At 48.4% G+C, this 26,238-nt stretch overlaps 3 protein-coding genes across 6 annotated transcripts; 2 read left to right on the top strand and 1 right to left on the bottom strand.

Moving 5' to 3' along the window:
- The first annotated feature begins 753 nt into the window (after positions 1–753).
- On the top strand, positions 754–12,987 carry MEIOB (meiosis specific with OB-fold). The gene is made up of 13 exons (XM_033074138.1): positions 754–822; positions 3,973–4,030; positions 4,944–5,075; positions 5,708–5,780; positions 6,130–6,325; positions 7,571–7,671; positions 9,060–9,112; positions 9,198–9,293; positions 9,713–9,814; positions 10,231–10,384; positions 10,729–10,912; positions 12,189–12,275; positions 12,533–12,987. The coding sequence occupies exons 1-13, from the start codon at positions 754–756 to the stop codon at positions 12,644–12,646; spliced, it is 1,419 nt and encodes a 472-aa protein (XP_032930029.1). The 3' UTR covers positions 12,647–12,987.
- A 1,035-nt stretch (positions 12,988–14,022) lies between these two features.
- On the bottom strand, positions 14,023–15,351 carry FAHD1 (fumarylacetoacetate hydrolase domain containing 1). Its single transcript, XM_033074153.2, has one exon. The coding sequence runs from the start codon at positions 15,256–15,258 to the stop codon at positions 14,572–14,574; it is 687 nt and encodes a 228-aa protein (XP_032930044.1). The 5' UTR covers positions 15,259–15,351; the 3' UTR covers positions 14,023–14,571.
- Positions 15,352–15,353: 2 nt separating this feature from the next.
- Positions 15,354–26,236, top strand: LOC117003828 (hydroxyacylglutathione hydrolase, mitochondrial). 4 transcript variants are annotated; one of them, XM_033074145.2, is made up of 10 exons: positions 15,354–15,402; positions 17,149–17,176; positions 18,323–18,504; positions 19,385–19,449; positions 20,179–20,296; positions 22,145–22,253; positions 22,935–23,038; positions 23,835–23,936; positions 24,083–24,162; positions 25,292–26,236. In XM_033074145.2, exons 3-10 carry the CDS (start codon positions 18,400–18,402, stop codon positions 25,389–25,391), a joined length of 783 nt encoding a protein of 260 aa, XP_032930036.1. In that variant the 5' UTR covers positions 15,354–15,402; positions 17,149–17,176; positions 18,323–18,399; the 3' UTR covers positions 25,392–26,236. The 4 variants fall into 4 exon arrangements, with proteins under 4 accessions (XP_032930036.1, XP_032930038.1, XP_032930035.1 ...); XM_033074146.2 differs by lacking the exon at positions 15,354–15,402 and adding an exon at positions 15,443–15,499; XM_033074147.2 differs by lacking the exon at positions 17,149–17,176.
- The last annotated feature ends 2 nt before the right edge of the window (positions 26,237–26,238 follow it).

The following is a 26,238-nucleotide window of genomic DNA, read 5'->3' as shown; positions in this document are numbered from 1 at the left end:
CAGCAGTTCTCTCCTATTAAAGGTTATTAAGACTTGGACAATGTGATGGTTCCTTTTACAACAAAAACTAGAATCTGACAACTATTTGTTAAGTATCTAAATGTCTGTGAGGAACCCATGGAATAATAAGAGGCATTCAGAGGGTCTAACAAAGCACCCATGGCCCCACTCTGGCATCTTTAGAGAGAGCTGGGTGCTCTCAGGGCTGAGCACTAAATACCACCTTGGCAGCCTGAAAAGAATTGGTTTTCACAAATTTTATTTTAATAAATTCAGAACTTTTTTGTTTTGTGGAAGGAATAAACTCACATTTTAAAGGAGTTTAACATTTAGTCCAAAACCTCAATTAAAAGTGCTTTGCAACCCAACACTTCTCTTTCCTCACGTATAAATTGCCTTTTATATATGAGCTACCTCATTAAGTTCAGTTGGGCTTCCCAGAGAGAAGGAGGGTAAATATTTTTCAGAGCCTGGTGCTAATGGAGTCCTTTAATGATGAATAATAAATAAAAATTACAGGCCTTTATTTGAGAAGCTTAGGTAGAGCTGTCACAGTAAAATTCACAACTTCCATCGCCAAATCCAAACAATAAAGAATTGTCTACTTGAAATGCCTCTTATTGAAAACAGATGCTATTAGGTCAAAACATTTATGTTAAAAAATAACTTGTTATTCTCACTGTGAATGGTCTTAAGTGATTTGTTTGGATTTTTACAAAATCTAAGGCAGTTTCCTCAAGTTTCAGATAAAGAATGGCTCATTCTCGTTCTGCACGGGACTTTGTTGCACTTTCAGATCTGCACCCAAACCTTGCTCGTCCTGTAAGTCTCACAGCCTTTTGTGCCCTGATGAAATTGTATCTGACTGTCTTATATTACTGCAAAATTATGTAATTGATGTGTATTTAGGTACTGATAGCATTAGTGCAATTGTTGGGTAGAAAGCACCTTCCCCTCTTTGTGTGCAAAGCAGCAAAATGAAAATTGATGCTGTTGTTGTCCACAGCCTGTGGGTACCGCAGGCACAGATATTGACTGGACAATTCAATGTATCAGAGGCTCCTTTGTAGCACTTTAAATGGATGCTCAATTAGTGAAGACATTATTAAAGACATTACAGAGTCAGCATTATGCAGCCACAATAACCTGGGACCTCAGCAGCCTCTCACAGGGTAGGAAGGCAGGGAAAAAAATCTCAGTTCCATGGCAGGGTTGGTTCTGGTTTTTGGGGATAAAAACCAGGTTTGTGTAGAATCAGACTGGTTTAGGTTGGAAGGGAGCTTAAACACCATCCAGTGCCATGGGCAGGGACACTTTCCATCATCCCAGGGTGCTCCAAGCTCTGTCCAGCCCGGCCTTGGACACTCCCAGGGATCCAGGGGCGGCCACAGCTGCTCTGGGAATCTCCCACCCTCCCCAAAATCCCAAACCCACTCTCTTTCAGAAGCCCCTGCCCCTTGTCTGGCACTCCATCCCTTGTACAGAGTCTCTCCACGTTTCTTGTCAGCTCCTTCAGCCACTGGAAGGTCACAATTAGGTCACTCCAAAGCTTCTCTTTTCCAGGATGAGCAATCCCAATTCTTTCAGCCTTTCCAACCATCCTGGAGCCTCTTCTGGGCTCACCCCAACAGCCCCAAGTCCTTTGTGTGCAGGGACCCCAGAGCTGCAGGGGGGGTCTCACCTGAGCAGAGAATCCCCTCCCCTGCCCAGGGAAGTCCTGATGTTCCTGAAGAGTGAAAAATGGAGCGTTCCCATTCCCACATCTTTTTATTTGGGCTGGCTCTTTGTTTTTCCTCATTTACTTTAAACAAATCAAAAAGGAATCACAGAAAAGGGATGATCTACGAGAAGTTTTCTCTCCCCTTAGAGCCAAACTGATCCTCAACAATGCTAATTTAACCTGTTATTCAGTTTTACCAAATAATGATCCACTAACCCACTTAAAAACTTTTATTTTGCAAATAAAATCTTTCATTTTACAAATACAACTGATCTTGAGTATTGCACTCAGTGACACAGCAACGAAAGTATTTTTATAAAATAATAATTGATGAGAGAATGATCAGTGTGTGTTGTGCTAGGACGTTGCAACAGCTGAACACACAGTTTGAAGTATCAAAATGGCACGGTTTATGAGTTTGGTGTTTATTTTAAAAAGTGAAAGAGATTGAAGTGTAAACACTTGCAGTGTGCTCATGAGTTGGTTGAGCAGCCTCAAGCAGTGCTCTGCCAAAACAGGCACCGAGGGGGGAGTGTTCCCTTCCTTTTTTTGGGAAATGAGTGCTTGGGCAGTTGCACAATGAGCTGATCAAGGAAATGATCTCTGCAAGCTTTTCTGCCTTCCTCAGTCCAAAATATTTTCCAGCCAGATCACTTCCTTCTGCCAGCTCCCCGTGCAGGCTGGGTGTTGGAGACACAGAGGTGAACACACTTACAGCAGGGCTGGAACAGATTTCTGTGGGAAATTGGATATTTGCATCAGAAATTAGGCACAACCAGCCTCATTTCTGCAGGCACTCATCCTAAACGTCAGTTCTTTTGACACTTGGTGGTGAGATACAGGGAATGTTGCACTCTGATTGAATAGATTTTTTTAAAACTAAGAAGCAAAACTCCAAATAGAACAAAATCCTAATCTGCATGCAGTGGCCATAAAGCATTCGGTTCGTCTGAGGGGGATATTCCAGTGCAGGATAAGGCAGGTGCCGTGCTCCCTCTAGTGATCCCGAGGAATTGCAGAGCTGATTTTTGAGCACTAGTCGATAGGGCTGCAGTGAATATTCACAAAATGAAGCCGGGGTGGGTTATTGAGGTGTAACCCTGCCCTGCCCAGCTGGCTCTGGAGTTCTGCTGGGACAGAACACTCAGGAGTGTGAGAAGGGCTCGTGGGGAGGAGCTGTGGCTGCCACATCCCTGGGAGGGTCCAAGGCCACCCTGGACAGGGCTTGGAGCATCCTGAGAGGTGTCCCCTAAACGTGGCAGGGGTGACACTGGATGGGCTTGGAGCGTCCTGGGAGGTGTCCCCAAACGTGGCAGGGGTGACACTGGATGGGCTTTAGATCCCTCCAGCCCAAACCATTCCAGGATTGTGTGAAATGGAATTAATGCCAGACACTTCATGTTTTGAAGGATCCTGGCAGTTTTGCACTGGCAGTCTGTTCTTCCAGCCCTTGGCCCACTCTGACTTTCCTTGCTGAGCCCTCAAATCTCAAACCAGCACTGCAAAACTCTTCTCTGACACCTAAAAACCAACCACAACCCACCACAGCTGTTCCATTCTATTACAGACAGAAAATACATCTCTTATTTGTGTGTGTTTGCTCCCAGCAGTTGTGTTTGACAATCGAGACCAGGATGTTTTCACATCATACAGAGGTTTAGCAAAGCAGAATAGGATTCATTTTGGTCTGAATCAACAGGAAGCTCCTTGCCCCAGCTCCCTTGGACTCAGTTGAGAGGCTGAAAGCAAGAGAGAGGCACCTGTGGGGATGGGGGTTGCTTGTTTGAGGCCAGGATAAGCTCCTGTGGGTGCACAGGCTCCTGGTGCTGACAGCCAGGAAAAGCTCGGACACTTGGCTGCAAAATAAATCCTGTGCAGACTTTCCATGGAGAATTCGAGATCTGAGTGCACAGAGCATGAAACAACATTGCTGCCTACCTGAGGAGAGATTGCTGTACAACAGCCAAAGTTGGGAAGGTTTGGGGTGAACTTTTGTCCTCCCATTTTCCTCACAAATAGAAACAGATGTATTTATTTTAATATTTTTATTAGTCACAATTTTTTTCCTCAAGTAAACGTGTGTGTTTATGTTTTACTCTTCAGCTCATACAGTACTGTGGAATAAATAGATTAAAATGATTACCAGTCAGAAATATGTTTATTATCATCAGCAGAGTATAATTCCATGAAATCTAATTCATCATCTACATCTGGCTTTAATACTTGTACTCTATAATCTTTTTATTTTTCAGAATGTAATCGGGGTGGTTATTGGCAAAACAGATGTCAGAAGCTTTCCAGACCGAAAAAGTACAGTCCCTTTAAACTCTTCTTCCTTCATTTTCTTCAACGGTGTCATGTGGCAGAGATGACTGAAATCAAGATGTGAATGATAAACAGATTTCTCACTGCCAAATGGGTAGAATAAAAATGCACAAAAAAAAAAATTGTGTCTGTTTGAGAAGCAAGATGAAAGAGCAGCACTGGTTTGGCTAAACCAGATCAATTAGAAATTGGAAAAACTCTGTCATGGAAGAGTTTTGTGCTCATGGAACCAATATGAACCCACTCTTCCATAAATACTGGAATAAATACTGGAATAAATACTGGAATGGAGCTGCTGCTTTCATATTTACTCTCTCTTAAAACAGAAATGCTGAGGGCTTGTGTCACTCCACAAGTCATTTTTGGCCTGAGTAGCAACAGCTTCATGTGGTACAAAATGGGAATTATCAGCACCTGCCATCTAAAAAAAAGTATAAACCAAGGCCCAAACTGAAATAATAAGAAAGTTTGATACTATTAAAATATATCAAATATGAAAAGTTTAATATTTAATAATAAGAAAGGACTAAAAGCACAGCCAAATAGGCAGGCCCAGGAAGTAGCCATGCTAAAGAATTCCTAGAATATGTAAACTAGTTTGTAAAAAAGTTTAAATGTGCATAATAGGTTATGAATATGCAACAAGCTGATGTAATAAATAAAATATTTCAATAATAAATGTTCTCTTGGCTAAATGCCAAGCACCTGGCCATTAACCCTTTGCTTTATTGTCTTGATTCTCTTTTATTAAACTTCTTAAATTTTACCAGGAAAGCAAACTTCATTTTTCACACCAGGAAAACCTCAAAGCAGTCATTTTTATACACATATCCCAGTCAGAATTCAAGCTGTGCTGAGGAATTGCTCCAGCCCTGTTTATTTTGTTTATTTTTTGCAGACATTGGCACTGAAAGATACACCTTCAGTTTTACCATTCGTGATTCCCCAACTTATTTCATTAATGTCCAGTCCTGGGGCAGAGAAGAATACATCAGATCCCTCTCAGAAAGCTTCAGGGTTGGTGACTGTGGTGAGTTTATTTCTTTTATTTGATTTTTAAATTTATTTTATTTGTTTTATTTCCTTTATTTCTTTTATTTCTTCTCACCACGTTTCTGTTTGCATGGAAATCAGGCTTGTGCTGGTGCCTCTGCTGGGTTTTGCTCTGAGGACTCCCAAACAGTTTAATTGGAAACAAATTGTTCAGTTCTGTTGAGTTTAAAGAGGGAAGGAACAAAATTCCAAGGATTTTAACTCAAGCCCAGTAAATATGTCAACAAAAGAAACCCACTGAGTGCAGCAGCTCCGAGCTGGCCTGCAGCTAATCAATGTCAAATCTTACATCAAACTGAGCTCTTAAAAATGAGGAGAAATCAGCTGTGAAGCACTTTGGTGTTTGTGTTCCCTCAGTTACAGATATGGCTGTGATTGCTGATAAAACCACAACAAAAATCCTGAATTCTTTACAGGATGTGCTTTCATCTTTTCAAGTTCACAGAAAGATTTTGCTTGGGTAAAACTTGTGAGTTTTACACGATAATATCTATAATCTATATAATAATATAATTATAAAATCTATAATAATATCTATATCTATAATAATATCTATAATCCATAACCTATAATCGATTTCTAACATTATTTATCCATGCTTTCTTTTAGTTACAATCGAAAATCCTTTAATTCAGTCGAAGGAAGCAGAAAGAGAAGAAAAATTCAACCCTGTAACTCCAAGGTAAATTTGAAGCATGGAGTGGTAGTTCTTTCTAGAAAGATCAAAGTTAGTGCTTGCTTTAATTTCCAGCAACATGAAATTGGTATAAATATTTGGTGTTTTCTCCTTGTGTAGCTGTACCTCTGTCCTGTACTTAACAAAGTCCAGTTCAATCTCAAAGGAGAATTTATTTAATAAATAGAAATAAAGCAATAATGTTCTTTGCTACTAAACAGAGCAAATTTCATTCTTGGAGTAAAACCTACAAGAACTTTTTGTACTTCTAGAAAAAACCATAACAGATTCAAGTTGCTTTTTCACATGAATGAACATTTGACAGTGCTGATCCATGGGATGTGTTCTGTTCCAGTGGCTACAAATTATTGCTCAGTGAAAATCACTCTGTGGTCAAAACCTCCTCGTGCTACGACACAGACACCAGGCTGCTGTCCCTGCTGCACCTGCCTGTCAAGGACCCTCAGGATTATTATTCCTTGGGGGACATCGTGGCAAATGGACAGAGCCTGCACGGGAGAGTCCTCAACGTGCTGGCAGCTGTGATGGCAGTGAGTAACTTCTGTGCAAATGTGTTTAAATCTGTGTAAATGTGTGTAAATGTGGATTTGTGGTTGTGATGGCAGTGAGTAACTTCTGTGCAAATGTGTGTACAAGTGTGTAAATGTGTGTACATATGTGTAAATGTGTGTAAATGTGTGTACATATGTGTAAATGTGTGTAAATGTGGATTTGGGGCTGTGATGGCAGTGAGTAACTTCTGTGCAAATGTGTGTACAAGTGTGTAAATGTGTGTACATATGTGTAAATGTGTGTAAATGTGGATTTAGGGCTTTGATGGCAGTGAGTAACTTCTGTGCAAATGTGTGTCCATGTGTGTAAATGTGGATTTGGGGCTGTGATGGCAGTGAGTGAGGAGATTTCTCTGTTCTACCACGAGTAACTTCAGTGTAAATGTGTGTAAAAGTGGATTTTGGAGCTGTGATGGCAGTGAGTAACTTCTGTGTAAATGTGTTTAAATCTGTGTAAATGTGGATTTAGGGCTTTGATGGCAGTGAGTAACTTCTGTGCAAATGTGTGTCCATGTGTGTAAATGTGGATTTGGGGCAGTGATGGCAGTGAGTAACTTCTGTGCAAATGTGTGTCCATGTGTGTAAATGTGGATTTTGGGCTGTGATGGCAGTGAGTGAGAAGATTTCTCTGTTCTACCATGAGTAACTTCATTGTAAATGTGTGTCAATATGGATTTGGGGCTGTGATGTCATTAAGTGAGGAGATTTCTCCTTTCTACCACGAGTAACTTCATTGTAAATGTGTGTAAACATGGATTTGGGGCTGTGATGTCATAAAGTGAGGAGATTTCTCCTTTCTACCACGAGTAACTTCATTGTAAATCTGTGCCAATGTGGATTTGGGGCTGTGATGGCAGTGAGTAACTTCTGTGTAAATGTGTGTACATGTGTGTAAATCTGTGTCAATGTGGATTTTGGGGCTGTGATGACAGTGAGTGAGGAGATTTCTCCTTTCTACCACGAGTAACTTCATTGTAAATCTGTGCCAATGTGGATTTTGGGCCTCACTGAGGCCAGCACTCTGTTTGTTCAGCCTGGCAGCAGAGTGGCAATAACCACCTTTTTGATGAGATTTTTATCAACAAAATGAAGGGAAAAATTAAGTGATCCCATTTTTATTAGTCTACAGTCTTTCTTCCTTTTTTAACCCTTTTATTTTCAGGTTATGACTTTTATTCTCTAAACCCTGAATAGAGGACAGGTGACTTCTCTTTCTTCTCACAGGTTGGGGAGCCAAAGTATTTTATGACTTCAGACAAAAGGAAAGGCCAGAGGTGTGAAGTGAAGCTGTATGATGAGACAGAGAGGTCTTTCCCAATAGTATGGTAAATGTCCTTTAATTCACTAAAAATACAAATTAATGCAAACACGGGTAGAACAATTAGCTGTAACACATACTAATTAACTGTGAGCCTGTCTTTTAATTTAAATATGTTGTTATTTAGCAGGCAGCTGAGATGAGGCAGCAATGTACACTGAAAAGAGACTTAAAAAAAGAGATTCATTAGAGTGGCCTTATATATCTTGTGTAGTTTTATGGCTTGCTGACAGCCTGCTGGCTCATGGATGGCAAAATGAAGCTCAGACCCAAATAATTCCTTTTTTTAATGTGACATTTGAGCTAATTCAGGAAATGGCATTTAAAACCAGCTGCAAAGGCTGTTGTGTCTCTTCCACAAACAGGAGGGCAGGAAAATGAGGAGCATGATCCAATTTTGAAGCCAAGCAGAATTGCAAGGGGAGTGGAAATAGGTTGAAATCGTTGGGAAATAGTTTTTAATGATTTAAAATAAAGCAGAAACATTTTGCTGTGACTTTGGCTGTATTTTCAAGCTCTGTCCTGTGACAAACACGACTCCACCCAGCCATCCCTGCTGTGTTCCCAGAGCAACCTTTGCATTTTGCCCAGAGTTTGTTCAATAAACTTGTGGCTTTTCCACCTGCAGGGCCGTGTGGGGGTGTGGCCATTCCCTTCCCCTGGGATTGTTGTTGGGTGGTTAAAAAATGACTTCAGTGCCCTTTGTTCCCTCAGGGGATGTGGGCTGAGCTGTGCTGTCACCAGGGGTGTTTATCAGGGGATGTTTAACACAATTCACACCAAAATCAGCATCCCTGGGGTTCCCTTCCAGCCCAGGGCTCACCTGGAGCAGGGCTGGGCATTGTCAGGACATTTCAGAGCAACAGCAGATGAAAAGGAAATACCCTCAACCCCTTCCCAAGGATTAAGGCAAAAACCCACCAGAACAAATCTGTGCTTTGGCCACAAGAACAAATCTGTGCTTTGGCTGTGCTCCTGCCAGCCCAATTTAGGAGGAGCTGGATGAGATTTTATCAGGAGACCATGGAATTACCATTTTTGAGGGATATTTCTGACCTCACTCCAGTCCCATCATCCCCAGCCACAAGGACCCCAGTGTTGTGAGTGAACATCTGTGCTGGGATCTGAGCAATCACAGCCCAGCACAAACTGCTCCTCTCTGGCATTTCCTTTAGAAAGAAAAGCTGAAAAACAGCATTTCCCCAGGTACATTCTGCATTTAAACCACCTTTATTTTATCCTGGTTGGGATCAGACAGGCACATGGAATTTCAGGGTGTCACAAAGGAGTTGTGTCCCCTTTGTAATTTCATCACAGCTCCATTATTTAATAGTTTAGTATAAACAGAGTGCTGTTTCAAAAATGTTTTGATACATCCACTTTTGTTTCATTTAGCTGGGATAATGAATCCATCCAGCTGGCCCAGAGTTGGATCCCCCAAGAAACAGGTAAAACAGTCTGGTGTGTGGTTTTACTGCAGTTCCTCATGTGACATTTATTCTCATTTATCCATTTACGTGTTTTTCTGCACAGTTATATTTGCATCAGATGTCAGAATCAATTTTGACAAATTTAGGAACTGCATGACTGCAACTGTGATATCCAAAACCATCATTACAACCAACCCAGGTAAAAGCTGCTCAAGTATTTCTTTTTTTTTAGTAATTATTCTAGGGTAGAATGCATTAATTAATCTATTGGAACTGTGATTTCTTCTGCCTGCTTCTCACAAAGCTCCCTGATTTTTGTCAATGTGATCACTGCTATGTGATGAGCAGTGCCTTTGGCTTCTACATTTTATTTTATTTTATTTTATTTTATTTTATTTTATTTTATTTTATTTTATTTTATTTTATTTTATCTACCTTATCATCTTCCTTCATATGTTTATTCCATGCAGGACTAACAGTTAAAATAAAAAAAGAGAAAAGCAAATCTTGGCTAATTCCAACGTGTTTGTCCTACCAGAATAAAAACCTGTAAAATATAAAACTGCTGTGATTTTTACATGCAATACATACTGATAACTTTTAAAAATACATCTTCAGAAACAGCAGAAGCAAATGTTCTCTTCAGCTTCATCAAGGAGAGTGCCCAGGCAGGAGCTCTGCCCGGCCCAGAGAAGGAGCTGGCAAATGAAACCATTAACTGTGAGCATTTGATTTTCTTTACCTGCCCAGTGTCATTTCACAGTGCACAGAAATTCCTGCTCTGTGTGCTCAGAGGAGCCAAACTCAGCTCCAGCCTAGCTGAATATGGAAAGCTTGGATGGTTTCTTGGGGTTGCTCCTTATTTTACCTTTTTGTATCTTCAGTGCCTGTCCAGTGTGTTCTGTGTGTAGGGAAGCAGTGTGGGAAAGCTTTTGTCAAAATCTCCTTTAGGAGGATACAAAGATTAAATATTAGATATATCCCTGATCTCAGTTCCCTTTTGTTTTACTTTTTGGGGGAGTGGGGCTTTCCTGCTGCTTTAAATCTCATTTTTATTGCCTTAAGATCCATTTTTGCTGTTGCTCTTTGAATAATTTCTGGCTCAGACACACTTAACTTGTCTTTTAAACTTGTAGTGGAGGCTGTAGTGAATGTCTACACAGTGGAACAGCTGAAAGAAAAAGCTCTGCAGAGTGATGGGAAGCTGGAGCCCCTCCATGGAATTATTTATGGCTACATTTCCACCCTGGACATCGACGAGAACGTGTCCAGAGTCCTGCGCAACAGATGGTGAGCAACTGGGGATGATACAATTCCTCCAAAGCCACAAGCAGCTGCTGCTTGGAATGGCTGCTACAACTGCCTGTCCCTCCTCCCAGAGCCAGAGGGGATGAGCAAGATTTCAGTCCCATCCCAGGGAAGAAATAAAACTCCTCTGGAGGATGCCACGTGGGGTTTTGTTGTGGGCTCTCTTTGTGAAGCTAGAGTGAAAAATAGAGGTCACTTTGTTTCAGAAAGAGCTTAGGAGATGAATTTTTTTTAAAAGACAAAGTCTCTTGGGAAATCTCAGTCTAGAAAAACGTTTCAGGAAGCAGAAATTGCACATCTGCACGAATCCTCTCCTTGTGTTTCAGCTCAGTCTGCAGGTTCATCGTGAGTGAAGAGTCCAACACCTGCACCTTCTGCACTGATGTCTCCCCAGAGGCCAAGTCCACCTTTGCCAGCTTTGACATCCTGGTGGATGTGACAGATCACACAGGCACCCTGCACTCCTGCTACCTGTCTGACTGTGTTGCTGAGGAAACCCTGGGCTGCACAGTGAGGAGGGAATTGGGCTGTTCTTACTGAGCTCAGCTCTGGAGCCTGATGAGAATCACAAATATCTGTAAATGTTCTGTGTGTGCGTGTGCAAGAGTGACAAAAATGGCATGGAAGGATGGATGATGGATGGATGATGGATGGATGGATGGATGGATGGATGATGGATGGATGGATGGATGGATGATGGATGGATGGATGGATGGATGATGGATGGATGGATGATGGATGATGGATGGATGGATGGATGATGGATGGATGGATGGATGGATGGATGGATGATGGATGGATGGATGGATGATGGATGGATGGATGGATGATGGATGGATGATGGATGGATGGATGGATGATGGATGGATGGATGGATGATGGATGGATGATGGATGGATGGATGATGGATGGATGATGGATGATGGATGGATGGATGGATGATGGATGGATGGATGGATGGATGATGGATGGATGGATGATGGATGATGGATGGATGGATGGATGATGGATGGATGATGGATGGATGGATGGATGATGGATGGATGATGGATGGATGGATGGATGATGGATGGATGGATGGATGATGGATGGATGGATGGATGATGGATGGATGATGGATGGATGGATGATGGATGGATGATGGATGGATGATGGATGGATGATGGATGGATGGATGGATGATGGATGGATGATGGATGGATGATGGATGGATGGATGATGGATGGATGATGGATGGATGATGGATGGATGATGGATGGATGATGGATGGATGGATGATGGATGGATGGATGATGGATGGATGATGGATGGATGATGGATGGATGATGGATGATGGATGGATGGATGATGGATGGATGATGGATGGATGATGGATGGATGGATGATGGATGGATGATGGATGGATGGATGATGGATGGATGGATGATGGATGGATGGATGATGGATGGATGGATGATGGATGGATGGACACACAGAGCTCTTTAACAAAACAGAAGTTGGAAGTCAGCAGATGCCAGCAGGAATTGTGTTCAGTGTAGGAGTGACCCCAATTCAGAACATTGCTTTCCTGAGAACATGGCTGGAAATCCCTAACTCTGATTTTCAAACACCCTGCAATTCATCTGGTTCGTGTGACTTGGTACACATACCACACCAAGCTCTATGTTAAAATAGAAAAATACAGCTTAGAAATGTACAAACATATGTAAGGTGTTCTTGTCAGCATCATTCTGTTGTGGAGATGTTTTAATTACGTGCTGAAGTGTTCTGTGTGTCCTGATAACAGGTGCAGGAATTCCTCATGCTGGAAGAAGAGCAGAAGACGGCACTGAAATGGCAACTCCTCTTGGAACGAAGCAAGATTTACTTCAAAGTTAGTATTTCATGTTTAATTGAAAACACTTCACTTTTAAACTTGTCCTTTTGGACAAAACTCTTCCTAATCTCCCATCTCCCCTTTCTCTGTCCCTGTTTCCAGGACAAAATGGAAATGTTTGACTCCAGCAGTGACACAAATGTGTACTCACCCAGGAAATAATGCAAATAAATCTGTCAAACATGCTGGGTGACATCTGATAATATTCTCTGCCAAGATGCTGTGATAACAAAAATCCTTAATTATTTTTCCAGCTCACTTCATCACCCAACTGGAGAACTGGATTAAAAGTGAATCTTCTTTCCTGCAAACTGGCAGATCCTGTAGAGGCGAGTCAGAGCTTGCTGGGAAGAGACTGGAATTATTAATAAATGCTGGGAAAGGCTTCCTTCACTCTGCTGTTGGAGATGGAATTCTGCTGGTTTGGATTTTGCCAGGTCTGCTCTGATGGTAAAGAAGGGAGTGCTCATTAATTTTTAAGTGGGATTCTGAGTTCATATTTGGGGGGATTGTACTTTAAAAATGTACTTGAGCCTCAGCTTGAAAGTTAATTCTACCAATTCTTTCAAGTTAATTCTTTCAAGGGGGCTGGAAGGTTTCCTCACTCAGAAGAAATAACAAATAGGTCACAAGAGATCTGTTGAACTGCTGTGGTTTTAAGTGCTTTGCTGCTTTTGTGTTAAAGAAATAAAAACTCCCCTTGAAACACTGCCTGGGTTTGTGGCCAAACATGGAGCTGTGGGCAGCAGCAGGGCTGGTTCTCTTTGGGCACACTGAGTCTAATTAGAGCAGAGTAATCAATTAGCAGTGACTTCTGACCAGCAAAAATCAAGCTGAGGCAGTAAGCAGGACTCTGCTCACCAAAACTGGAATTACAGAACTCAGGTGTGTATATTGTGCCTTTCTCCATGTGTTTTTATTCATATTTTTAATAGATTCCTGTCCACAGCTTCCCCTCCTGCTGGGGTATTTGTCACATTCTCACTTTCTGAGCACTCTGGGACTGTTCAAACAGAGGGAGATCCCCCAGTAATAATAATAATAATAATAATAATAATAATAATAATAATAATAATAATAATAATAACAACTTAATCCCAACTCTGCCAATACCCAGGGCTGGGGAGCAAACTGCAAATGCTGCCCTGCTGCTGTTGCCAGAGAGTGTTTGACAGGCAGGAGGAAATGCAAACAGCACAGACACTTCAGTTCCATCCTTCCTCTTGCAGAACTGTTCACCCTAATGTATTTTAATTCTGAAGAAATTCTAAAGAAATCCTTTCATTTCTTCCCCCAGTGTGGTGTTCAGCACCCTGGACCATGCTGCTCTCACAGAGCTGCTTCTCTTAGGGAGGATTTTTCTGTTTTTAAAACCAAAGCTTTTCCCAGCAGTTACTAAAAACTGGCTCTGATAAATGGAAGTGTTTAACTTTGGTGCTTTGCATTTATGTAATAAATAAATAAATAAATAAATCCATCTGGTTTTGTTAGCAATGAGTCAGTTCTGTGCAACCTCTGAAAATCCAAGTTTTGATGTTTGCATGGGGAGGATTTTTTAAATTATATTTTACAGCTTGCTCTGTTGGAAGAGAACTCACTGTCATGCAAACTGGATCAGCTGGAGTTGGGAACTGGGGAAAGTTACCCAGCATGGCTTTTAGCAGCTGGAAATACTTAAAACTCCAACTGCTGCAGTGACAGTTTTACTAAAAATACACTGAAATCACTCAAAAGACAACTTTGGTGGTGATCTTTATACATATGCTTCTTTATTCTTGATCTTTTTGTATTATTTCACTTTTTGAACACATCTAAAGCTCAGTTTAGGAAAAAACCAATCTGCCAAACATCTGGCACACTTCCTACTGCCTTCATCACCTGGAGTGGGAGGAAAAGCCACCTTCCTTTGTGTTTGAAAAAATCAGAGAGGAATCACAAAACTGGTCAAAAAATCCAACATCTTTCTCTTGTGAACTCGTTGTGAAGCTGCAGTTCTTGATTTAGGGTTGCACATCTACACATACACCTTGGATTTCCCACAGCATGGCTGAGCCTCAGCTCCTACATCATCCTTTGGATTGCTCTGCTCAGAAATTTTTATTTTAAGGCAACACATGGGTAAAACTCAAAGCATCAACAGAAGAGAAGCACATACAGGACAGCCAGCCCCATTCCCCTTCCCAACATTCTCCAGGGATGGTTTTGGAATTAAATCTTGGAATCTGCATCTTCTGCTGGGCTGGGCTGGACTCTGGGTTTGCTGAAGCCTTTATGGAGATGGAGGAAATCGAAATCAAACCCTCTTAGGGCTCTTGGGCTCTGCACCCTGTGCCACCTTGAACTTCATGGTCACCACATCCCTGATCCCTGCCTCGATCTCATCGTTGGCCTCCACGGACCCGACTCCTTCGGGTGACCCCGTGAGGATCAAGTCCCCTTCCTCCAAGGTGAAAATGTGGCTGATGTAGCTGATCAGGTACGGGATGGAGAAGATCATGTTGGACGTGTCCCCCTCCTGCCTCAGCTTCCCGTTCACCTTCAACCAGATCCGCAGCTTGTGCGGGTCCGGGATCTTCTCCTTGGGCACGAACTCACTGACGGGGCAGGACGAGCCGAACCCTTTGGCCAAAGTCCAGGGCAGCCCTTTGTCCTTGCAGTGTTTCTGCGTGTCGCGGGCCGTCATGTCCAGGCACAGGGCATAGCCCGCCACGTGCTCCATGGCTGTGTCCTGCGGCACGGCGCGGGCCCTGCGGCCGATCAGCACGCCCAGCTCCACCTCGTGGTGCAGCTCCCGGCAGTAGTAGGGCCGCTCGATGGGCGAGCCCTCCCGCACGTAGGCCGAGGAAGGCTTGAGGAAGAAGAGCGGCTCGGCGGGCAGCGCGCTGCCCATCTCCTTAGCGTGCTCCGCGTAGTTGCGCCCCACGCACACGATATTCCTGCCCCACTCCCAAAATCGCGACAGCGGCTTGGAGCTGGCCATGACCGCCCTTGCCGTGTCCTTGCTGCCGCCTTGCAGCTCCTCCCCCGCGGGCTGAGGGCCGGGCCCGGGCGGGCTCAGCGCCGCCCCCGCGCACGCCGGGCCGGGCCGGGCCGGGCCGGGCCCCTCCCGGGGCGGGCAGCCAAGGTAACCGAACCGGGCCGGGCGATGCTCCGCGGGGGCTGGCGGGGGCTCGGCACCGCCCTGGCAGCCGGGGCTGTCCTCGGGGCCGTTCTCCGAGCCGGTACGTGCGGCGGGTGCGCCCCGGCAGGGCCTGGGGCCCGTGCGGAGCCGCGCTGGGGCTCGGCGCTGTGCCCGGCTTTGGGCTCACGGCCCCGGCGGGGCAGGACGGGCCCGGAGCGGAGCTGAGCCCGGAGCGGAGCTGAGCCCAGCGCGGAGCCCCGGTCAGTGCTCAGGGAGGAGGATGCGGGGCCGGGCTGGGTTGGGCGGTGACAGCTGCTCCTGTCCGCCCCAGCTCGGCGTTTGCGTTTCGGGCCTAAATCCTCCGAGCCTGTCCCGGCTCTCTCCAGCCTGGTTTTGCACCACTCGGGTTTTAAGACGCGGCCGCAATGAGGGAGAATCGCCGGGGCTGTGTGGCAGAGCCGGGCACGCTGCTGGGCTGCGGGGTGGCGATGTCAGAGCGAGCTCCGGGAGCGCTCGGTGGGAGCTGCCCTGGTTCCCAGCGCATTTCTGGGATCATGAACCCGCTCGGTGGGAGCTGCCCCGGCTCCCAGAGCCTTCCTGGGGCTGTGAACCCGCTCGGTGGGAGCTGCCCCGGCTCCCAGAGCCTTCCTGGGGCTGTGAACCCGCTCGGTGGGAGCTGCCCCGGCTCCCAGCGCCTTCCTGGGATCATGAACCCGCTCGGTGGGAGCTGCCCTGGCTCCCAGCGCCTCTCTGGGATCATGAACCCGCTCGGTGGGAGCTGCCCCGGCTCCCAGCGCCTCTCTGGGATCATGAACCCGCTCGGTGGGAGCTGCCCCGGCTCCCAGCGCATTTCTGGGATCATGAACCTGCTCGGTGGGAGCTGCCCCGGCTCCCAGCGCCTTCCTGGGGCCGTGAACCCGCTGGGTATCCAAAAAATCCCTTCGTGAGAGTGTAGCGTGAGCGCGGTGCTTGTCACTTATTTCAGAGTGACAGCCCTGCTCGAAACGGGAATTTTCCACTATTTTATGTAATAAAAGAGTAACCGCAGAGGTTGTGGAGGAGATGCAGGAGCTGCAGGTTCTGCTGTCATGCTGTGCTGCCATTGCCCCTTCCAGCTGCAGAACCTTTCCCTTGCCCGCTCCAGCTGTGCTCTGAACCATTCCAGAACCCAAATGAGCGATTCACAACCTGCTGGTTCTGCTCTCCCACCCCTCTGCTCCACTCAGCGTGGCTCAAAACTGAGCGAGAATGAATTACTGGGCATTAATTCAGTGTGTGGCAGCGATCTGGGCTGGGGCTGAGCATCCAGGGAGCTCCTTTGGGGCTGAGCAGGGCGTGAGGAGCTCCCTGAGCTGCAGCTGAGCTGCAGATGGCAGCTCCCAGCACGTGAGTTTCGTTCTTGGTGGATGTTGTCTCATTCCTTTGTTGAAATTACATGTTTGAAAACATTTCCTTATGTGGTGCGGCTTGTTTGTTTGTTTGGTGAGAATTGTGAATTACACACGCAGAGAGACTGTGGGACCTGGGCCAGGGTTAGAGATGGTTCATAGGAAAGAAGCGTTTGAAGCACGTGGATAATTCCTTTAAGTTGAAGTTAAGGTTGGGTTGTATTTTTTTTTCAACACCTGGTACAGATAACTCTTGTGACTGACAAGTTCTCCCTGTCGGTGAGCAGTTGTTTTTTGGGCATTTTTTTCCCCATCAAAGAATAGTAAGGGCTTTTTTTGTGTTCTTTTTTTTTTTTGAAAGGAGTCTTCTCCAGAGGAACACTCTGCAGGTAGGGATGCTTCTCCCAATTCTGTAAATACCCAGTGCATGCCTGTTCTGTTGTGCCTTGGGGTTTTTTGTTTGGTTGGTTTTTTTTTATTACTGTATTTAATTTCACTGGTTTCCCTTCCCTTGTAGCAGGGATGGTGGAGGTAGAAGGAGAAGAAGCTCTGGGCAGGATGGTTGTGCCAGAGGGCTCTGCCAACTCAGCAGGAGCAGATGTGCTGGATGTGGGGACTGCTCTTATCAGAGCTGGCCAGGCTGGTGTGGCTGGGGACAGTGGCTCAGGGTGATCACCAGCACAAGAGGCAGGGAAGTGGCTGAGCAGGAAAGTCAGGAGCCTTTGGGAGAGTCAGTGGTGCAGAATAAAATGGGTCTGAGCCAGCACAGGCACCTCTGGGGTGTGCACACTTCAATTCCTGACCTGCAGGGACTGGCACCTCTGTCCCTGCCAGTGTCTGAGCTCAGCAGGGCAGGAGCTCTCCCTCTGTCCTTCCCTTCCTTTAGTTTGTGTGCTAAAACCTCTTAGGGTTGGTTATTGAAGAGCACCGAGCAGTGGAGCCCAGGTTGTTTGCATGTGGAATTTGCTTCTTGGATCTGATTAAACATTGAACCAAAAGCAAACGTGGCAGGGCTGGTGTTGCATCAGGGCAGGCACGAGCAAGAGCCCTGTGTGTGCCTCTCACCTGGCCAGGCAGGGACCTTCCTGCCTTGGAGAGCCTGGCTTCTCTCCCTGTGCAGTGCAGGATGACATTTCCCCAGTAATGAACTGGGTATTTCTGTCAGAGCAGTATTTCTGTATTTCTCCTTTTTTTTTTTTTTGCCTTTCTTCCCTTTTTTGGTTTTTTTTGCCCTATCATGCCCTTTGTGCCTTTTTTGCAAAGTCACTGTCCCAGGCTGAACTTTGGCCAGCTCCATTTTGCTTTCCTGCCCCTTGAAATCTTTCTGAGTTTTCCCTGCATGGAAAGCAGAGCATCCTGTCCTTGGGGCTGCTGTGGAGCACCTTGAAGGACACAAGGTTTTGTCCTGTGGTGGCCTCACTCCTCCTGTGTGAAGCAGCCAGGTTGGGCTGTCCTGTGAGCTGGGGGACACCTGCCATGCCCTGTCCCACCTGTCCCCTCCCAGAGCTGAGCTTTGGCTGTTTTTGGGTGCCCAGGTCCAGCACAGCTGCGAGCTAAATTCCTGCACACAGAGCACGAGCTGAGAGAGCCCAGGACAGTGAGCCAGGCCGACATGAAGGTGGAAATCCTGCCAGCCCTCACTGACAACTACATGTACCTCCTCATCGACCAGGACACCAGGGAGGCTGCCATCGTTGACCCTGTGCAGCCCCAGAAGGTAACACTCCCCCAGAAGGTAACACTCCCCCAGAAGGTAACACTCCCCCTGGCTCTGGGATGTGCTTCCAGCTCGCTGTGTCCAGGAGGGAAGGAGCTGCCTCGGGTGTGTCCCTCACCCCAGGGGTTGCTGTGTCCCTCCCTCACCCCAGGCATTGCTGACCTGCTTTGGCATTTTGCCCTTAATTTGATATAGGGCAGCAAGGGGGAAATGGGATTTGGGGCTTGGATCTGGCTGGATCAGAGGAAAGGCAGGAAATGCTGGCTGTGCATAGGGACAGCCAGGGCTCACTGCAGGGACTGCTCTGTCCCTTATTCCAGACACTGCTGTGTCCCTCTCCCACCCCAGACATTGCTGTGTCCCTCCTTCACCCCAGACATTGCTGTGTCCCTCCTTCACCCCAGACATTGCTGTGTCCCTCCTTCCAGAGATTGTTGTGTCCCTTATTCCAGGGATTGCTGTGTCCCTCATTCCCCCCAGACATTGCTGTGTCCCTCTCCCACCCCAGACATTGCTGTGTCCCTTATTCCAGACACTGCTGTGTCCCTCTCCCACCCCAGGGATTGCTGTGTCCCTTCTTCCAGACATTGCTGTGTCTCTTATTCCAGAGATTGTTGTGTCCCTTATTCCAGGCATTGCTGTGTCCCTCTCCCACCCCAGGGATTGCTGACCTGCTTTGGCATTTTGCCCTTAATTTGATATAGGGCAGCAAGGAGGAAATGAGATTTGGGGCTTGGCCTGGTGTGCTGCTCTCTATCCCAGCCTGGATGGGATCAGCTCCCTGCAGAGCTGTGGCTCTCACTCCTCATGCCCAGGTGACACCAGGGGTGCTGGCAGCTCCATCCATGGCAGGTTTAACTCTGCTCCTGTGTCCCTGCAGGTTTTGGATGCGGTTAAAAAGCACGGCGTGAAGCTGACCACGGTCCTGACCACCCACCACCACTGGTAACCACCCTGCCCTGCATCCCTGGCACAAACACAGCCAGCAGCTGCTGCTCTCCTGCATCCAGGGCATCTCTGAGCAGCAGCTGAGGCTGAGGAGAAGGATCAGACCTCATTCCTTTGCCCTTGAGCAGAGCATGAGCTGTGTCAGTGCCTTTCCCCTCTAAAATCCTGATTTTTCCAGGTACCAGTGCAGTAACTGGGTGTGGAGGCAGCTCTGGGGTGTGGGAGGGAGGTGTCAGGACAGGCCCATGAGGCATCCTGCAGTCAGCATTGTGGGAGGATCACCCCAGGTGCAGATCAGTTCTGCCAGGGGTATAAAATGAATGTTTTGCTGCAGTAACCTGTCCGTGGGTCAGAGTGGAGCCACCTCTGTGGCTGGAGAGTGAAACAATCAGCCCTGAACTGGACAAACCAGCAGCACAGGGATGCTGGATTGCACATTTTCCACTCACCCCATTCCCTCCCTGTCCCAGTTACTGGAGAGCTTACTGGGAGCCCCTAAGGCTGCTGTTTGCTAACTGGGGATGGACTTGTCAGGGATTGATTCCTCCCCTCACTGCCCTAATTACTGGAGAGATGATCTCCACTCCTGTTGTCATGGCCTGTCCATGGATATGGGGAATGATAGACCCTGGGAGAGGGGTGGATCAGAAATTATCACCACTGCACTACCAGTGACCATCAACCATTCATTCCTCCCCAAATCCTTTTTTTTGTCCCCCCTTTCAGGGACCATGCTGGAGGCAATGAGAAGCTGGTGAAGATGGAGCCAGGGCTGCACGTGTACGGGGGGGACAGCAGGGTGGGGGCCCTGACACAGAGAGTGTCCCACCTGACAGCTCTCAAGGTAAAGGGGGGCACCTGCAGCACTCTGGGCACCCCCTCTTGGTGTCACAGCTGTGTTCCCACCTGAGCTGGCAGCTCTGGGCACCCCTGGCATGTGGTGAAATGCAGCTTTGCCAGCCCTGGGAACTGTGACCCCTGTGCCTTGTGTGAGGGCAGCACTGAGGCATGTGGGACATGCTGGGTGTCCCTGTGCAGCTGGGGGGACAGGACAGGGGCTGTGTGACAGTGCAGGGATTGTGACAGGGGCTGTGTGACAGGGCAGGAATTGTGACAGGGGCTGTGTGACAGGCCAGGGGCTGTGTGACAGGGCAGGGATTGTGTGACAGGGGCTGTGTGACAGGGCAGGGATTGTGACAGGGGCTGTGTGACAGGACAAGGACTGTGTGACAGGGCAGGGATTATGACAGGGGCTGTGTGACAGGCCAGGGGCTGTGTGACAGGGCAGGGGAAGGACTGTGTGACAGGGCACAAATTGTGTGACAGGACAGGAATTGTGACAGGACAAGGACTATGTGACAGAACAGGGACTGTGACAGGACAAGGACTGTGTGACAGGACAGGGGCTGTGCTCTGCCAGGAGCATGCTGAGCACTGAACACATCCAGGTGCTCCTGTGGAAATGCCAGTTGCAATATGGGGTGAGCAGGGCAGTGCCAGCTGGGATTTGGGGTGAGCAGAGCAGTGCCAGCTGGAATTTGGGGTGAGCAGGGCAGTTCCAGCTGGAATTTGGGGTGAGCAGGGCAGTTCCAGCTGGAATTTGGGGTGAGCAGGGCAGTTCCAGCTGGGATTTGGGGTGAGCAGGGCAGTGCCAGCTGGGATTTGGGGTGAGCAGGGCAGTGCCAGCTGGGATTTGGGGTGAGCAGGGCAGTTCCAGCTGGAATTTGGGGTGAGCAGAGCAGTGCCAGCTGGGATTTGTGGTGAGCAGGGCAGTTCCAGCTGGAATTTGGGGTGAGCAGGACAGTGCCAGCTGCAGTATGGGGTGAGCAGGACAGTGCCAGCTGGAATTTGGGGTGAGCAGAGCAGTTCCAGCTGGGATTTGGGATGAGCAGGGCAGTGCCAGCTGGGATACAGAGCAGTTCCAGCTGGGATTTGGGGTGAGCAGGGCAGTTCTAGCTGGGATTTGGGATGAACAGGGCAGTTCCAGCTGGGATTTGGGGTGAGCAGAGCAGTGCCAGCTGGAATTTGGGGTGAGCAGGGCAGTTCCAGCTGGGATTTGGGGTGAACAGAGCAGTTCCAGCTGGGATTTGGGGTGAGCAGGGCAGTTCCAGCTGCCTGCATGGCTCTGTGCTGCCTGCATGGCTCTGTGCTGCCTGCATGGCTCTGTGCTGCTGGAGCTGCAGGGCTGGCTGGAGCAGCCCTGTTTGTTTGGAGCAGGGCTGGCAGGTGACACAAAGTGCTGGAAAAGCAGGCAGGTGTGACAGCACTGCTGGCCTGGGAGGGACAGTGGGAAGGAGGAAGGGGGGCAGATCAGGCTGTGTTTACTCCTTGCCTTTTCCTCAGTGCCATCCACTTCTCCCCATTTTTGTTTGGAGCTTTTTTTCACGCTCCATTAGCTTTGTTTGGGATTCTCTGTTGCTCTGGATCTGGTGGCTCTTGCTGCCAGCCAGGCTTTGAGTCCTTGTGCCTGGAAATGAAAGGAGCTGGCAGTTCCCTTTGTCAGGACACCTGCTTGGAGGAAACAGCTCCTGCCACTGCCCTCCCTGCCTGGGCTCTCCCAGGAGCTCAGCTGGTATTTCCTGCCCAGACTGGGGCAAGTTTAGAAAAATCAGAGCACAAAGAGCAGCAATTTCTAACCATGCCATTGCCAGCAAGCAGCAGCTTCAGCTTTAGTGTTCTGCCTTCTTCCCAGGTGGGATCTCTAAGTGTGAAATGCCTGAGTACGCCGTGCCACACCTCGGGCCACATCTGTTATTATGTGACTAAGCCAAATAGCCCCGAGGCACCTGCAGTTTTTACAGGTGAGGAGTTGGGAGGTTCCCTTGCAGCAACAGCAACTCCCCCTCTGCCTGGCTGCCTCTGGATGTGCATCCATCCCTTCCTGCCAGGGCAGCTGCTTAAATGCAAGCAGGAATTGGAGGTGGAACTGGGGGAACCCCTGTGGGTTTGTGAACCAGGGCTGCACACCCTGCAGGCCACAGGATGAGTCCTACATCCAGAATTTTTTTTTTCCTGGAAATAAGAGCTGTTGGTTTTCTGTCTGATCCCAAACCCTTTTGTTTTTCCACATCTGACAGCAGAGAGAGGAGAGAACAGGGGAGTCAGAGAGGGCTGGTGCTCCACTGCTGATGGCCAGGGCCTGGATCCTGGTTTGGGGAGAAGAATTCCCCTTCCCTGGGGCTGTGCTTCATCCCTGTGTTCTCCAGAGCTCACAGAAGCTCCTGCATGCAAAGGAAAGAGAGGAAATCTTACACAAGATTTTAGGGAGCACTGAGGAGAAAACAGAGGCAGCTCATGTTTGTTCAATTTCAAAGAACAAATGTTCCTTGTGCCCTGCAGGAGGGACAGCAGGGAGCAGGAGGTGCTGGCAGGGTGAGGCCCTGCAGTTTGCTGTGTTTGTGTGGCACAGGCAGCAGAGGCAGGGCTGAGGCTCAGGCTGGCTGTGGCTCCTGCTGTGCCCTGATGCAGTGTCACCCCTGCAGGTGACACCCTGTTCGTGGCTGGCTGTGGCAAGTTCTTCGAGGGCACCCCCGAGGAGATGTACAAGGCACTGATCGAGATCCTGGGCAGCCTGGACCCCAAAACGGTACAGAGCTCTGATTTTGTGTGAGTGAGGATCCCAAAGCAGCACACAGACCCCAGAATGGTACAGAGCTCTGATTTTGTGTGAGTGAGGATCCCAAAGCAGCACACAGACCCCAAAATGATACAAAACTCTATTTCTGTGTGTGTGAGGATCCCAAAGCACCACACAGACCCCAAAATGGTACAGAACTCTGATTTTGTGTGTGTGAGGATCCCAAAGCACCACACAGACCCCAGAATGGTACAGAGCTCTGATTTTGTGTGTGTGAGGATCCCAAAGCAGTGCACAGACCCCAAAATGGTACAGAGCTCTGATTTTGTGTGAGTGAGGATCCCAAAGCAGCACACAGACCCCAAAATGATACAAAACTCTGTTTCTGTGTGAATGAGGATCCCAAAGCCCCACACAGACCCCAAAATGGTACAGAACTCTGATTTTGTGAGAATCCCAAAGCCCCACACAGACTAGAGGAACTCCCTGGGAGTGCTGCCCTTCAGAGAGACTCTGCTGTGTGCAGGGAAGGAGTGTTTCCCCAAATTCTGTGATAGCTGCAGGGCTCTGGACAGGATTTGCCTGCCCCAGAGGTGTTTGTGCTCTGTGGGAAGGATCAGGGTGTTAAAGGCTGCTGAGCTGGGACAGGGGGCTCTCTCTGTTAAACTGGCAGCTTGTCCTGCTGCTGAGTGCTGCCACTTGTGCCTGTCTGCAGTGGGGGGTGTTGGGCTGAGTGTGCTGTCCCTGCTGTGCCCTGTGGTGCCTTTGGTGTCCCCTCAGTGTCACTGTCCCTTCCTCTTCCCAGAGAGTTTACTGTGGCCACGAGTACACCATCAACAATCTGAAGTTTGCTCGGCACGTGGAGCCCAACAACCCCAGCATCCAGGAGAAGCTGGCCTGGGCCAAGGTGAGCTGCTCCTCCTTCCCTGGGCACACAGGGGCAGTTAAGAGCTGCAGGATGTTCAGTGAGCACATTTGCTGTCTGGGGAGGGGACTTTCCCTGCCTGGAAGCTCTGTGCTCCCCAGAGCTCAGCCCTGTGCCCCTCCCTGCAGGCCCAGTACGACAGTGGAGAGCCCACCATCCCCTCCACCATCGCTGAGGAGTTCACCTACAACCCCTTCATGAGAGTGAGGTAGGGAGGGCCCTGCTGGGAGGGGCTCTGGGGAGGGAATTCCCAGTGGGAATTGCTCTTCTGCCTCCCTCATTCCTGTTTGGATGCCTGCAAGACTCACTGGCACAAAGTTCCAGGATTTGAGGATTGTTCTCAGCAGACAGAACAAGCTTTGCTGTGTCCTGTTCCTTCATCCAGCAGAAGATGCTGAGGCACAAAAGTGCAATTTCCTTCTGCTCCCCTGAGCCTTCAAACCAGGCCTGAGGAGCTGTGCCAAAGCCCAGACTGGTGCTGGAGTGCAGCCTTGGAACCTGATCCTGCTGCTCCACAGCTGGGGTTCCATCCTGGAGCCTGGGATTGCATCCTGACCCTGGAATTCCATCTTGGGATTCCATCCTGGGATTGCATCCTGACCAGGGGGTTCCATCGTGGGGTTCCATCCTGACCCTGGGATTGCATCCTGACCTTGGAATTCCATCCTGAGGTTGCATCCTGGGATTGCATCCTGGGCCCTGGGATTCCATCCTAGGGTTCCTTCTTGACCCTGGGGTTCCATCCTGGGGTTCCATCCTGAGACTGCATCCTGACTATGGGATTCCATCCTGGGATTGCATCCTGGGCCCTGAGATTCCATCCTGGGATTGCATTTTGACCCTGGAATTGCATCCTGGGCCTTGGGGTTCCATCCTGGTGTTCCATCTTAACCCTGGGGTTCCATTCTGACCCTGGGGTTCCATCCTGACCCTGGAATTCCATCCTGGGGTTCCATCCTGGAGCCTGGGGTTCCATCCTGACTCTGGGGTTCCATCCTGGGATTGCATCCTGGACCCTGGGGTTCCATCCTTGGGGTTCCATCCTGACCAGGGGTTTCCATCTGAGGTTCCATCCTGGAGCCTGGGATTGCATCCTGGGCCCTGGGGTTCCATCCTGGGGTTCCATCCTGACCATGGAATTCCATCCTGGAGCCTGGGGTTCCATCTTGACCCTGGGGTTCCACCCTGACCCTGAGATTCCATCCTGGGGTTCCACCCTGACCCTGGGATTCCACCCTGACCCTGGGGTTCCACCCTGACCCTGGAATTAAATCCTGACCCTGGGGTTCCACCCTGACCCTGGGGTTCCACCCTGACCCTGCTCTTCCTCCTGGCAGGGAGAAGTCAGTGCAGGAGCACGCTGGGGAGACGGACCCCGTGCGGACCATGGGGGCCCTGAGGAAGGAGAAGGACAACTTCAGAGTGCCCAGGGACTGAGCACTGCCTGCACCACTCACTGCCACTTCAGTGTCACCTAGACCATTCAGATGTTTTAGGAGTAAAATCTTCTGTTGTGGTTGAGACAGGTTTTATTTAGGTTTTTATTTTGTCTTAATTAAGAGAACAAAAAAGCACTTTGCCCTTGTTGAGATGTTCTACAGCATATTTATATGATGATGAAGAATATTTATCCTCCTCTTGCTGCCTCTCAAGCTGATCATTGTGCAAGTGTTGGTGTGGGCTGGGTCAAACCTGGAGGTGTAGAAGAAGCTCCTGTCCTTGCTGTGGATGCAGGAGTGGGACTGAAATGTCTTTGTTTAAAGCAGAGACCAAATGCAGGAGCTGAAAATCTCGGTGTTTATTCCGTGCTGCTACTTCACCGTTCTGAGTGTCGCTTGTGGCTCCACTGAGCAGTTCAGGGCCAGCTCAGGGTGACATTTGGGCTGCTCTGGCTCTGGCTGTGGCTCTGGGGCCACCCAGCTTCTCTCCTGTCCCTGCCATGGGCGTTGCTGTGCTTGCACCTCTGCGTCCTGCTGCATGCAGCTGCTCTTCCCTGTCCCTGTGTGTGACCTGTGCCAGCCCCAGCCCAGCCAGGGATCTGTGTGGTGCCTCAGAGCCACTCCTGGTGAGTGACTGTCCCCTGAGCAGGGGTGGCACCCCTGGGGGTGACAGCTGGGCAGTTGTTACCTGTCCCCAGGTGAGCAGGGACGTGGGGTTTTGCTTTCAAATGCGGAATTTTCTGGAGTTCAGAAATTAAAAAGTGGTACCTAAAGCTGTGCTGCCACAGCAGGGATTGTACTGAGGGCTGGGCAGAGGGGAAATAAAGAATGGCTGGAAACAGGTT

This window comes from Catharus ustulatus, chromosome 16 (assembly GCF_009819885.2).
Source record: "Catharus ustulatus isolate bCatUst1 chromosome 16, bCatUst1.pri.v2, whole genome shotgun sequence".
Lineage (NCBI taxonomy): Eukaryota > Metazoa > Chordata > Aves > Passeriformes > Turdidae > Catharus > Catharus ustulatus.
The sequence above is the reverse complement of the archived record's forward strand: the minus strand, read 5'-3'. Positions and strand labels throughout refer to the sequence as shown.

Excerpts from the sequence above, each read along its gene's own strand:
- FAHD1 (XM_033074153.2), bottom strand. The coding sequence starts at position 15,258 with ATGGCCAGCTCCAAGCCGCTGTCGCGATTTTGGGAGTGGGGCAGGAAT.
- LOC117003828 (XM_033074144.2), top strand. The coding sequence starts at position 15,424 with ATGCTCCGCGGGGGCTGGCGGGGGCTCGGCACCGCCCTGGCAGCCGGG. Across the intron at positions 19,450-20,178 it reads CTGACCACCCACCACCACTG|GGACCATGCTGGAGGCAATG; the intron begins GTAACCACCCTG and ends CCCCCCTTTCAG. Across the intron at positions 23,039-23,834 it reads GCAGCCTGGACCCCAAAACG|AGAGTTTACTGTGGCCACGA; the intron begins GTACAGAGCTCT and ends TCCTCTTCCCAG.
- MEIOB (XM_033074138.1), top strand. The coding sequence starts at position 754 with ATGGCTCATTCTCGTTCTGCACGGGACTTTGTTGCACTTTCAGATCTG. Across the intron at positions 9,815-10,230 it reads GGCAAATGAAACCATTAACT|TGGAGGCTGTAGTGAATGTC; the intron begins GTGAGCATTTGA and ends TTAAACTTGTAG. Across the intron at positions 10,385-10,728 it reads AGAGTCCTGCGCAACAGATG|CTCAGTCTGCAGGTTCATCG; the intron begins GTGAGCAACTGG and ends CTTGTGTTTCAG.